The sequence below is a fragment of the Acyrthosiphon pisum genome, chromosome X (genome assembly GCF_005508785.2).
Source record: "Acyrthosiphon pisum isolate AL4f chromosome X, pea_aphid_22Mar2018_4r6ur, whole genome shotgun sequence".
Classification (NCBI taxonomy): Eukaryota; Metazoa; Arthropoda; class Insecta; order Hemiptera; family Aphididae; genus Acyrthosiphon; species Acyrthosiphon pisum.
Window position 1 is genome coordinate 94374642 of NC_042493.1, and position 14816 is coordinate 94389457.

The window sequence follows — 14816 nt, forward strand, 5'->3', positions numbered from 1 at the left end:
CAAAGTAGAGAAGTAAAGATAAATTTGATAAACGGAAACTGAAAACATTTTTATTATTATAAAAGATTTTCTTTCACGCGAAATACTATACTTAGGCGGACTGCACGACAATCAGAGATAAAACGATTTACGTGCGTTATTTTTATTATTATTATTATATTGTCTTATTGTCGTTATAATAATAGCGCCGTCCTGAAAACATTCATAAAAATAAGCCCGGATACGTACAAACGCGTGCCTAAAAATTCGCATCCGGCCGCCGCGCTGCTGAGCCGTATCCCCGGGACGACAATGGAATAATAGAAATCCACGTATTGTGACTATATAAACGATAACGATCTACATGATTTATAAATTATACAAACATAATATATACTGCAGATGTCATATATATTATTAATTTATGTATACACAATATAATAGATATATTCACATAACAGTGGATAATATAAAGAATGAGACGAACACATTGTGCTCATTGTTATTTTAAATTTTGTGTAATCGGTTGACGCCATCCTCACGTGTGCTCCGCCACCGAGGTGTGGGTGGGTAGGCGTCCGTTCACCATATCGCCGTAATCGGCACGGTGATGCGCCCTTGTTGGCAACACTGTTCCAGCGCGTTTGTGCCGTTTCCTATCGGCCATCTCTAGTCTCTGGACGAATCGTTCATTTTACAATTGGCAGCTGTACATGCCGATCGAAGCCTACAGGTGCCGTCTCAGCAATAGCAGCGACAGAATCAGCACACCTGCTATCAACACGAGCCGCTACCGTCCGTAGGTAATTATTTTATTTACTCTCATTAACAGTTATTATTATCCATTATTTATTGTTTTTATTTCCGTCGTTATTTTAATATTAATCATTTTATCTTCGTGTTTAGTAGATGCTGACAATTATAACGATTAACGTTCCTTTTTTTTTGCATTCCAACAGACGTCAAACTTTTCGTAACGGAAAACTAACACCACCTCAGCTAAAATCGTCATGACCGAAGAAAATAAATACACGCACACCAATGGGTTCGCCAATGGACACGGAAATGGAGAATTTCCGCCAGAGAGCCCGGACGGTGAGATGTTCCTCTTCACTTCCGAATCCGTCGGAGAAGGACACCCGGGTAAGACGATCGATATAATAAACCTAACACCATGATCATTGATCACATATACACTCCTGCTCGTTCGGCTGCGTAAGTTCGGTTTTTAAGGTTTTAACAAAGTTTTTTCCCTATTTAAAATTATTTTACATACATTTGCTGAACACGTGTTTTGTACGTCCGAGGCGTACCTACTAATTGTCATTGGCTGACTGTACCACGTCATTTCTGAAAGCCATTTCGAACTTATTGCCGTTTATAGTATAATAATTTCCCCACAACCATCAGTCATTCATTGTTTATTATCTGCGCATATCTCATGTATGTTAATCATTGACAACCGGTTTGCATCGGTTATTCATATTTCTTTGGAAAAAAACTCCCGGTAATAAGAGGTGACGGTGGGCCGCCGAAATCATACCGTACGAAGTAAATAGCGTCAGAAGTTGGTTCGTAACATAAGATCGTTAATTTCATATTCCGGAAGATTCCTGCCGAACAAAAAATGTATTTTAATATAATATAGTACTATATCGTTTTTTCTTCCAGACAAAATGTGCGATCAGATCAGTGATGCTGTTTTAGACGCACATCTGAAACAAGATCCTGACGCAAAAGTGGCTTGTGGTGAGTTTTATTCGAGGTTTTATTATTATTAAAATTTTTTTTCACGTTTTTACCTCATTAATGTTTTGTTTCAATATTTACATTAAAATAATTTATTAAACCTACGACTTTTTATCATTACCGTGAGTTTTTTGAGGTTATACTTGATATGGAATATTTATAGTTATGCCATAAGCTATAAAATTTAATTTTTCAAATTTCACAACAAAAAAAATGTAATGATAAAATCAAAATTGTACAATTAATATAAAGTTGGAAGTTTATATCTTTTGGAAAAATATTATAGACATTATCTATTCTTTTGATATATAATTTCATAATATTATCTATTAATAATGTATATTATTGATATTAGTAACTTCAGCGCATCAGGAGAATATTTTATGTATTTTATCAGAATATGTACCAAATGTTTGATATTGTTTATTGATACTACCTACTACCCAGGAAGTTATATTTGTACTTAATTTAACATAATGTATAAAATGAAAAACTTACTAACTATTAACAAAGAAATAAATAATAGCATAAAATATAACTTCTATTTTTATCCTATTTATACCCAGACAAAACGTTAATTATAATTTAATTAATTTTATATTTAAACTTGAACACAATTTTTTTTTATAGAAACTGTTACCAAAACTGGAATGATTTTACTCTGTGGAGAAATAACATCCAAAGCCAATGTTGATTATCAAAGAGTAGTTCGAGACACAATTAAACATATAGGCTACGATGATTCATCAAAAGGTACTTAATGTTTACTAATATCTTAAGTATAATTTTTTAAAAACAACCTTCCAGGAATTTTTTCTGAAAATCCAATTTAACCAATTTTATTTATAACAAGTATTTTTTTTAATGGGGCCGATAGGTGTCAAATTAATGGTATTATTTATCATTAAATGTGACTAATCAATTACAAAGTCAATAGGCCAGGATTAAAATTTGTACGATTACTAAACAAGTGTGAATAAAATTATACAACTAGATAATAAATGTATTTCAATTTCAATGTAGATAAGTAATCCGGCAAGTATTAATTTTATTTGAATAGGTTGTTAATTAAAATGTTATGATTAATACTTATGAGCAAAATTTAACTTGTAGTACCTTGTAAAAATTTTATTCAACTATTTATTTATTGATAACATTTTTAATGCCACATTAACTTAAAAATTATTTGTGTTGTAAAGGGTAAAAGGGTATCTCATAACTTCCATCTTATTATTTAATATCTGTTATTAAATACGATTTATATAACTTATAAATAATATCGATTTATAAGTAACAAAATTAAATTTTACAGTATTTGAATTGTTTTATTAAGACAAAATACTACGTTTTATTTTACTAAATGACATTATTATTTATAAATTAATTAATATTTTGGTTTTTTTATGCTTTACTAAGATGACATACGGTTTTGCTATCACTTTAAATTATTTGTATATTAGATTATACCCAAAGACAGCTTTGTAGTTACATTTATTTTAAAAGAAAATATACATTTAGCTGGATGTATTATTTAGAAAAAATGATGTTAAAATTATATAACACTGTTAATGTTCTGTAATACCTAAGTTTCATTGTGGTATTCTTGAATTTATTTTTATATTGCCTGCTCTTATTATAAATTATGTTTACTTGCTTCTTGTTTGATTTTAATATGATAATTTTTAATGAGCTTTAAATGTTAATATATTTTATAATTAAAGTAAGGTGGCTGCTTATCCTATACCACAAATACAAACACCCTATTTACATCATAAAACAAAATTCAGTTAGGTCTAAGTCCCATTATCATAGCCTTAAGTCATATAAATATGCATATACACCAACAGGGATTGACTACAAGATGTTCTCGTCTCAGTTGATGAACAGTCATCTAATATTGCGGATGGTGTACATGTTAACAAAATTGAAGATGCAATTGGGGCAGGGGATCAGGTAGGGTATCTACAAAACATTGGTTTTTGGGGGTAAAATGAGTGTGCAAAAAATTTTGTGATTGTCATATTTTATGAGATCAGCTTTTGTATTTTTGGGATTTAATCATATCATTGGAATTTATGCAATTCAACATAATACTTGATGATTTAAAAGGTTTCCATCACATTGCTTTTTATTTTAAATTTTTTGTAACTATGTGAGGTAAGTGGTTTTTGTGTATATTAGTGCTTATGTATCAACAAGTTGGTCATAATAATATAATATACATAATAGATATGTTAATTAAATCAAACTAAATTCCAGTAAATTTATTTTTAAGATAGGCTTTAATGTTAATATGTGCTTATATTACATACAACAATGCTAAGATTATTGTTTCTTTTTCAAGTTTATAAATATTATTTTCAATGTATATTCCCAAATAATAAGAGTATGAAAGTAATATATTTTAATGTTGGTGGATATGAATGAAAAATGTTTTAAATTCAATTGTGTTACCTTAATTATTAATAACTAATATATAATATACTGCCTTTAACAATAATATTTTTTATTCTTGCATTGAAAATTAAGAAACAGAGGTCCATATAAAAAATAAAATAAACATTATCTGCTTATGCATGAAAAAAAAAACTGTTATTAGCTAAGATCATTGGTGATTGTTGATTTTCATTGATCGATCAATGAAATTCAACAGTGTACTGTATCTATTTGTGGGAGATATAATGAACAATAGTGTATCTCATTTTTCTATGCATGAACATTGAACGTATGTTTATACAGTGGTCGGGACGCTACTGTTTTTTTGTAGCACGCCAATGCTACTGCTACTCCCCCCAAAAAGTACTTCACTATTGCTAAAGTTACTTTTTTTTTAAATGTATTTGCTATATGTATGCTATTTCTAATGCTATTGTGTAAATGTAGCATACTACTTTTTCACTTCATTTTTTTAAAAAATGTTTTTGATTTATTTAGATATTCACTTGAGTACTTAGTCATTATTTGTTAATGCCTACCACTATTTTCTTGTAATTTTGGAAGACAGATTTATTCAATGTATCTCATGTAATTTGTAACAAAACTCAAACAGATAAACCTTTTATTGAAAATTGCCAATTAGTTGTTCGTACTGATTAGACATTCGGTCACTGTGAGAAAGGATTTCATACAGCAAGGGGATTAGTGATTACAAAGAATTTTGATCTGCTAAACATTTTTTTTAAAAAGTTGATGGCAAGCATGGATATAGAACATCTTACGCTCCGCTGTATAGTGTAAGTGTCAAGTGGACCTTGTCGTTGTGTAGGTTATTGTGATGGAAGTGTTAAATCTGAATTAAATGATACATAGAATCTAAAATACTGTTTTTTTACATATAAAATTCAAAAATACACTCATCTTGTCATCTTAATTAAATAAATAAACATAATATATCATAATATTTTAATTACCATGAAATAGGTTAGAAGTAGCGATAAAATAATGAACATTTTCAGTACGCTAACTGTAAATTTCTAGCGCTCTATAGTATTTTGCTACATTTTATATATTGTAGTGACGCTATGTTAATCGCTACAGCTAAAGTAGCATGCTACAGTAGCATCGCTACAATTAGCGCGCTACTCCTGACCACTGTGTTTATACCATTTGCTTCTTTGGCATAATCAATTTATTGTATTTCCAACAAGATTAGAAAGTGTGCTTGAGTGTGTTTGGGTGATTTTGGACATATAAATAAATACTGAAAACTTATTGTCATATATACAATGTTAATTCTTAATAATTACATAAAAATGTACTGTTTCTGAACAGAAATAATTAAGTGAGTTTAGGATACTGTAGCTACCTCCTATTAAAATCAATATAAGAAATTAAAAGTTTATAAGTAATGTATATGTAATTTAATTATATGTAAAATTTCATTTGTTTAGTTATAATCACGATTAAAGATAGAATGGTTGCCCAACAAACTATGATAAGGAACAATTTAATTGGGCTCATAGTTTCTTTTATTATTAGTGATACTCTAGTAACTTCCACCAGCACTCATAGGATATAAATTAAGTATGAGGCATCAATTATCATAAAACATGTTATTCGAATGTATGATTCAATATTTAAACGTCAGGAGCAGAGATTTTGTTATGATAAGAAGGAAACTCTAGGGATCACTTTATTATGGTTTGTTGGGCAACCGTACTATCTTTAGTCGTGATTATAATGGACTAGTAATTAATGTAAAGCAAATTTATTGATAATAGTTTAGATTTTTTTTTTTTTAGTTTAATTTAGTACTATTAGATTAAATAAACAATGTCTTGTTTAATATAAATAAATCTGCAATTAAGTTACTGATTGTTGCTATGTGTTGTGTGTTGTCCCGCCTGTCGGGTTGCCAGGTTTTGATTACAAGACATGTTCGGTGATGCTTGCTATTGATCAACAATCTCCAAATATTGCTGCTGGTGTGCATATCAACAAGACTGCTGAGGAAGTTGGTGCTGGTGATCAGGTATGTTTTTTTTCAAAACAGAAAAAAGCTTTTAGTTTTAGAAAAGTATTAATTAGTTTATAAGTAACTTGTTGTGTTTTCTTTTCTAATAATTACCCAATATGAAATAGACATAAATATATATATGAGTAATATGACCAACTGACAAAAAAATATTTTTATATGTTAAAATAAATGGTGAGTCAAGCGAAAATATGATTGTGTATATGATTGTAAGATGATTGTGCAATAAATTATGTCTAGACATCACGTTAAAAATTTGAGTGTTAAACCATAATCAAGATTTTTGCTGACTCGTCAGAAGACTAGTCGGAAAGTGATTTTATTATGAAAAAAAAAAAATTAAATTTATCAAATTATTATAAAATTTATTACAATATTACAAAAATTGACTGGCAGATTGATAAGCTAAAAATAATACATGTTACAGTTTTGGTAAAATGTTCATGTTTATATTCTGCTGCTATATCGTTGTTCATAGTTTTAATCTAAATAACCTTGCGGCTTGCATAGGACTTAATTTTATATGCATGATAGAATGATGTGTTTTATGTCTAACATAATAACATAATTTGGTGTAATGTAAATTTAATAATATTTTGTTTAGTCCATTATGTTAGCACTGTCACACTAATAATTATAGTCTATTCAGAAATAAGAGAACACCGGTGTCGTCTTATTCTGTATAGAGTATAGTAACTATTGCTAACTTAAATTAATTTATAATAAATAAATAAATTATAAATTATATTAATTTAATCTTTTAATTTTCTTGAATCATTTCACATTTAATCAAATATTATAATTCATTGATAAATGTACAACTTGTACTTCATTAAGTTAGTTTGATTGAACTAATTTGTATGTAACAATTTACACAAAAACAACTTTACTACTATAAAACTAATAATTTTTATACATCACATTATTTTCAATTAATTGTTAATAATCTTATTAATCAACATTTCAAGTGGTACCAGTAGACAGGAATTGAGTAGAGAAATGCTTAATCTACTATCTATTTGGGAACATTTTGTTTTGTTGTTGTATATTGTATGTAATACTGTGGTTAAGTATCGATAACAATACAATATAATATACTACTGTTAATTCCCAATTACATAATATTATAATTGCATTTTAAATTTAATTAAATACATACATTTTAATTATAACATTTTTTAGAGAGAACGATATTTGAAATATTTAAAATTAAGCAAAGTAGAATTGTTTATATAATAACAAAACATTTATTTTGTGTAACCTGTTGATTTCTATAGTTTTGTTGAAAATGTTACGAATTCGGAATTTGCATTAGCTTTCCATTAAAATGATTTACTAAGTCAATTGATAACATTGTTCTTGAATTTTAGGGCCTCATGTTTGGCTATGCTACAGATGAAACAGAAGAATGTATGCCTTTAACAGTGGTACTTGCTCACAAGCTTAATGAAAAAATAGCCGAACTCCGAAGAAATGGAGTACTTTGGTGGGCACGCCCTGACACTAAAACACAGGTCAATTATATAACAATATGTGTTTGACACATCAATTTAGTTTTAAAAGTCTTGATTACTCGTATTATTTCATAGCTTTCGAGTATTTTATATTTGTCATGAAGTAACTTCACCTAACTACACAGGACTTGACACTGTTGGCTAGGGGTTGGCAGGAGGACGACCTTACAAGTGCATGTTACCAGTACACATGAGACGCAACACTATCTATTAACTTATTAATTAATACAGATTTAGCATGGGAAGTTTATAGTTATATTGTATTATATTTTATTTTCCATTATTCAGTCATCTTATCAGAATTTTATGCTGTGTTTTTCTTGAACACTAACGTAATTCGTGTTACTACCAGGCAGATTGCAGTTACATCGCATGTGTATGAATTCCATTAAACTTTGTGGCTGCATTTGGTTCATAGTGTAGTCCTGTGTAGTGTGTGTCATCATTATCGTGATGATGATATAATTTCTTAAACTTGTTTTATCTAAGAATTATTACTTTTTGAGTAGAGTCTTGCTACAATTACTTGGTGCTATAATGAATTTAAAGTATTTTAAATTTGTGTTTTTAAAATTATCTGAATAAATTAATATTGAAAATTGATGTCTATAGGTAACATGTGAATACTGTTTGGTTGGCGGTGCTTGCATTCCACAAAGAGTTCATACAGTTGTAATATCTGTGCAACATTCTGAAAAGATTTCCCTAGAAGACTTACGGCAAGAAGTTATGTCTAAAGTTGTTGAGACAGTAATTCCTTCTCAGTATCTTGATGACAAGACTGTTTTTCACATCAATCCATGCGGTCAATTCGTAATGGGTGGTCCTCAAGTAAATTTTAAAATATGGTTTTATAGATCTACAACCACTAAGTTATTTATGATTTGTTTTTTAGTCCGATGCTGGCTTGACAGGACGAAAAATTATTGTTGATACTTATGGTGGTTGGGGAGCTCACGGAGGTGGTGCATTCTCTGGCAAAGACTTCACTAAAGTTGATAGATCCGCCGCATATGCTGCTCGTTGGGTTGCTAAGTCTTTAGTCAAATCTGGACTCTGCAAACGTTGCCTTGTACAAGTATGTATTGCAAAGGTGTTATATATTGTGATTGGTACTGAGTTATTATTTTTTATTGTTATAAGGTATCTTATGCTATTGGAGTAGCAGAACCAATATCAATTACACTTTTCCACTATGGCACATCTACTAAAACTCAAAAAGAATTGTTGAAAATTGTAAACAATAATTTTGATTTAAGACCAGGAAGAATAGTAAGGTTAGTAAATTAAAACTTTTCAAAGTAATAAAGCAATAGACAACCTATGTGGTAGAAAATAAAATTTTAATTTGTTGATATAATATTAACTCAAATTGGTGTCTGAAATCTCAAAATTGCGTACTGCACACTGAATAATTGAATATTTGGCATATTATTATAGCCCTTGCCACACCTCCCACCAAAAAAAAATAAAATGATTAGCTTGTAAAATTATGCATTCATACAATCATACATATTATGCATATATTTAATTGACATTTTTTTATATTGTGTAAATAATTAAGTTAAAGACAATCTGTTATCAGTACATCAACTATCCCATATTATACCTATATATATTGGACACGGTAAAATTTTGATTCCCCTTGAAATGTGCAAACCGATAATTATATCGATTACCAACACAATGTTTGTCTTCTCAATGATCGTTTTTCACTGATATGTATTGCGTTACCCTCAAATTGTCTCTACTTTAATTATTACTTATTAATTAAAGAATGCTTATGAAATATATGTATATTATGTATGAATACATAATTTTACAATGTATACAATTTATAATGGATTATAAATAATGCATGCATATTTTCAAAATATTGTTAATAATTCCTATATTACACGGGTTAATGAAGCAACTATTGCAACCACAACTTAATCGTGCTACTCATTCAGGACATTTTCAGAAGAGGAGTTGGTACATGGTGTCCTTTAACTCTTCATTATTTATATAATTCGAAAATGATTACCTGTGTAAAGATTTGAAGCACAGATAAGCGACAAATCTGACGTAGTTGTATGATGTGCCCATGCATGAGGTGAACAATTGTGTATTTAGCTGTTGGTTTATATTTATATATATAAAGTTACATTGATATATATACAATCCTTTTCTCCGTGTATGTGCATCTTCATCAGAGATTTGTTGCTTTTATGTGCTTCAGGTTATCGGGACATGGGTCCATAGTATATGATCTAAGATTTAAATTGATTAAACGAGTTCAATGATAATTACTTTGTGCCCTCATAGTTAATATGTCTGCATTTGCCACATTATCGAAATATCAAGTGTTAGTTTTAACAACGTGCTCTAAAACAATATTTTAGTCACAGACTCAAGCTCGTAAGACAGTGCTTTTCTACAGACGTTATATTATATTTTATGTCTTATGAGTTTGAGAAAAATAAATTGTATACGTAGGTACAAAACTATTTTTTGTAATTGCAATAAGTTTCCTATCTCAGCATATATAATCAAGAGAAATTATTTGATAGCTTTAATCATTTATAATATTTAAAATTATTAAATATAATGTTTTCATTTTCCAGGGATTTAAATCTACGAAACCCAATCTACCAAAAGACAAGCACATATGGACATTTTGGTCGTGACATATTTTCTTGGGAAAAACCTAAGGTCTTGGTCGAGTGATAAATGACGGACTTCTTACTTACTGTATTCAAAAACAAATGCGTTGAATTTTTTATTATGATTTTTTTTTAAACATTAGCAAATCAAATGTTGCCACCAGCTCATAGTGTTAAGATACACTATTAAAAATATTAGTATTTGCATAAGTTTCCCTTATTTTAAACAAATTATAATTATTATTTTTTGATAAATTTAATTTCTTAAAAAAAAAAAAAAAATGATTATTGTAATTAATAAGTCACTGTTACGTCATGTAAATAGAAGTCTTAAAATTACCGAGGCACTTAATAATTTACCTTTTTGGTCCGTTGAACAAAATTTGAACATAGTTGCTTTTTAATCTTGATCAATAACTATTTGTTAGTGTATGTCAATAAAAACTAAATACCAATTGAATTACAATTTTATTATCTCATCAAATTCCACAAAAAATGTGTACATATATTTTGTATGTGTACATGAATATTAAGATATATTTTTCCTTTTTTATTTAATTATTTTTTATTCTTAGTGATTTATTATTGACTGCATCTATAATCTTTTTTTTATTATTAAAGTTTATCACAATCTTAAGACATAAATTTAGTAAACCGACTTCATTATTCATGAATTAATTTTGTGTTACTTCAATGTTCACTTGATTTAAATTTAAATATTTTTATGGAAACAATTATGGTTTTTTTTTTTTTTTTTTATATATTATTTTTAATGTTTTATCAACATTATGTAAATTTATTAGTGTTCTTTTTTGTTATACATGTATTTTATTGGCCTTATCGTTTGTTACATTGATATGATTATTGGCTCTTAATAAAATGTGTTGCTGCCTTCCAAACACATTTTTTTCTTTCATACCTGAATTCCGTTAACTAAGTATATATTATTAAAATTATATACTTGTTAGGTACACCATTTTATGTAATAGTTTTTTTAAATTTTAATGTGAATATTTCGATTATTTATTCATTTTGATGTGAAAAGAACTTTACATGTAATTTCTAAACAGTCATGACACTAATGATTTTTTTGAACACAATGTGTTAAACCTAACCTAACCTAACCTGTACCATGTATTCAAATGAAATTGTTGGGTAATTCACACCCCATAGACCTATTAACCATAATATACCTTTTACTAATTTATAGATAGGCCTACTTCATGTTTCTACCGAGTCACGATTGGGCTTTTCGGTCACTAAGTTACTATCTGATACGGTAAAAAATATCTATATAATATCATAGATAGGTGTTAGGTGATATACAGAGTGATTCACCTAGCTTACTCGCCACCTTTTTCTTCAATAATGCAGTTATTCAAAATCTGATTTTTGTAATTTTTAAATATAGTTTAAGATCTTATTTTCAAATTCTTGAGATTTTTTTGTACTACTTAAGGAGTGTCCTGTAGAAATACAAACTTCTGTTTTTCAAATGAGAACACCCCTTTTTAACTGTAAATAAGTGGATAACTTTTTTTAAATTTTTTTTTTTATTTATTGTCGATGACATATTTTAAAGGAATAGTGTAAACTATCGGCTTTTGCAGTGTCTTGTCTAAAATATAATTAAAATAGCCAATGTATGACAAATAATTGACTGAGAATGAAGACAATTTAATTATTGAACCATTTAAAAAAGGATTCCCATTTGGACTATGCATATGTATATATATATTATATATAATATATTATATCTATCTATAATAGTCACTAAAGTTATGTATGTTAAGGTGTGTGTCTAGTGCCATAGTGTGTACAAAACTCATATTATATACATATACATATGACAATTTCCTGAAGTTTGAAATGTGTTATTGTTTATTATAATATGCTAAACACAATTGTAATTTGATTGTCTACAATGGACAATGAAATCATAATATAATCTAATAATAAATGCATTCACACAGTAGCGTAGGTACCTACCCAGAAAATTCGTTAAGGTGTCCTATATTTAGGTACAAAAATTACTTTTTCTTTTTTTTACTTGGTCTCTACTCTCCACATACAAGTATAATAATTGTAGATACTATACTACTTCACAACTACCGATTACTTATTGTCTACAAACATATTCTATTATATAGGCACAAATCTGAAACATGTGCATGTTTCGCAAGGTCTGCGTTGACGTCTCCAGTCGTTTTTCGATTGTCGCTATCCTATCAAAATCGTTGTTGTGTGAGTGGTGAGGATAAAACGGGTCGCTGACCGCTGTAAATCGCGTTCCTTTTTTATTTCTTTTTTTTTTGTAAAATTTGGTCAGGTTATATTTTATATACATTTAAATTACCACTAGCAATATTTTTACAAAATCAATATTTTTTTCCCCATTTTCAGACTTAGAAGTTAGGACTGGCAATAAAATAAATTGTAGTAGATAATATTATTGTCATGGTTAAAAATATTGGTTTTATTGTTAGTTGTTCATGATTAAAAAATATACTATAATATTTATATTTAAAAGATGGATACCACTCTGCTGTACAGTAGGTAACTAAGTTAAAAGTGGGTCACTGTGATAATGTACTTGATAGTGTACAATTTGAATTCAGTGATATATCATTATTGATTGTTTATAAAAAAATTAAAAACTATTATGAGCAGATACCGTCTGTCAGCTAGCCTATATTATAATAATATTATTAAATTACATAGAATGTACCTACCAACACCATTATTCTTTGTTAAAATATCTAATTTTGTCCAATTTTGACACAAAATAGGATAAAAATAACTATATTTCTATTTTATTTTAGATTGCTTTGGTGACAGTATGAACAACCTACTTATGAGATACCTTGTTTCATATTTTCAATCCTTAGCTATAAGAACTGAAAATTTTATAAATTACTCCAAAACAATTTGTACATTTTTGAGATTTTAACGAATTTTGTAAAATTGAAAATTTAAATGCTAATAAAAAAAAATCGTGCCTATGTATCATTAATTTTTTTTAGCTATTATAACAACTTAAGAGGAACCCTTGTATACATTTTCAAGCTTTTTGACAAAAAAACAAATATATTGACAGTTTTAGAAAAAACTAAAAAAATTTAAATTGTCTATAAAAAGTTCAAAACAACTAAAATATTTAGAAAAGTTAATTTTCAGATTAAATGATCAAATTAACATTTGGTGAAAATTTAGGTATTTACGGTTGTTTGTTTTCGAAATACAACAAAATAAGAAAATGAGAATTCGTTAATTTACGGTTGAAAATCCATTATCCAATAAAATTTCTTTTAAACAATCATAAAAAATTAGTTTGACTTTCCGCTAAAATTATTTTTTGGTCAAGGTAGGAACATTTATAATGAATCTTCTTGTACATTTTTAAATCTTAGATACAAATAAACATATTTTTAGGAATTTCTAACCCAAAATAATCTTACAAATTCTAACTCCAAAATTTTGTTATCTTAACGAATTTTTTCAAAATTCTAGCTTTAAAAGCTCATAAAAAATTATTGTGGATTTACGGTCAATTTTTTTTAACTTACATTCATCAACAAAGACTTGTATTAAAATTTCTAGTATTTTGGCTGACGAAATTTTTGTTATTGACAATAATTATTTTTAAAAAAACTAAAAAACTAATTTTTTATATTTATAAATAGCTCAAAATGAATTAAAATATTTTGAACATTTAATTGTGTATATAAAATTATAATATAAACTTTCTGTGAGAATTTAAAGTACCTATCTATAGTTATTAGTTTTTTTGTTACATACATTTTTATGAAAACTGGTTTTAAGTATATATACCTTATTTTCTTCCTTTTGAAAACTTCTGGGAATTGTTCATTTTAATCTCTGTAAGTTCTAACAACTAAAAGTTAAGACACACATTGTAAGATCAATACATAAATGCATGAATACATGAACGCATTCATCGCTCTGCTCAGATTCTAAAATTAGTGCCTAATTAGGTATATAACTGTTAAAATATTTTATGATCAACCCCACACAAGTTCTAGACGAGTAATTTTAAATTTTGAGCGGAGAGATGAATGACGTGTGTGTTTACTGTTTTTATTATAATTTTTGAGTATCCGACATCACATTTGATGCAGTAAAAAATCTTTAATTTCATATTTAACATATTCGCTGGCTACAGGGAAGTAAATCAAGTCGGTATTATGGGAGGGGGTTCAAAGATAAAAAAGGTGGGTAAGTGGATGTCGCTCTGCTGTACAGTAGGTTACAAGTGGGTCACTGTATAATGGATAGTATTAAATTTGAATTTAATGATATAATATCACTGTATCAGAAAAACGATTCTGAGCGGAGACGGTTTGTAAGTCTAAGTATTAGACATACCTATTATACGGTAGGTATACATATCTATAGTATTAAAAAAAAAATTGACCTATACCTAATAGGAATTAA

General features: G+C 28.1%; 1 protein-coding gene across 2 annotated transcripts; it reads left to right on the top strand.

The window, feature by feature from the left end:
* The first annotated feature begins 676 nt into the window (after window positions 1–676).
* On the top strand, window positions 677–10623 carry LOC100163756 (S-adenosylmethionine synthase). Of its 2 annotated transcripts, XM_001942765.5 has the most exons (10): window positions 677–782; window positions 939–1122; window positions 1651–1728; window positions 2359–2481; window positions 6087–6199; window positions 7573–7716; window positions 8329–8547; window positions 8612–8794; window positions 8860–8993; window positions 10323–10444. In XM_001942765.5, exons 2-10 carry the CDS (start codon window positions 990–992, stop codon window positions 10423–10425), a joined length of 1230 nt encoding a protein of 409 aa, XP_001942800.2. In that variant the 5' UTR covers window positions 677–782; window positions 939–989; the 3' UTR covers window positions 10426–10444. The 2 variants fall into 2 exon arrangements, with proteins under 2 accessions (XP_001942800.2, XP_016662605.1); XM_016807116.1 differs by lacking the exon at window positions 677–782 and having other exon boundaries at window positions 975–1122; window positions 10323–10623.
* The last annotated feature ends 4193 nt before the right edge of the window (window positions 10624–14816 follow it).

Excerpts from the sequence above, each read along its gene's own strand:
- LOC100163756 (XM_001942765.5), top strand. The coding sequence starts at position 990 with ATGACCGAAGAAAATAAATACACGCACACCAATGGGTTCGCCAATGGA. Across the intron at positions 6,200-7,572 it reads AAGTTGGTGCTGGTGATCAG|GGCCTCATGTTTGGCTATGC; the intron begins GTATGTTTTTTT and ends CTTGAATTTTAG. Across the intron at positions 7,717-8,328 it reads GCCCTGACACTAAAACACAG|GTAACATGTGAATACTGTTT; the intron begins GTCAATTATATA and ends TGATGTCTATAG.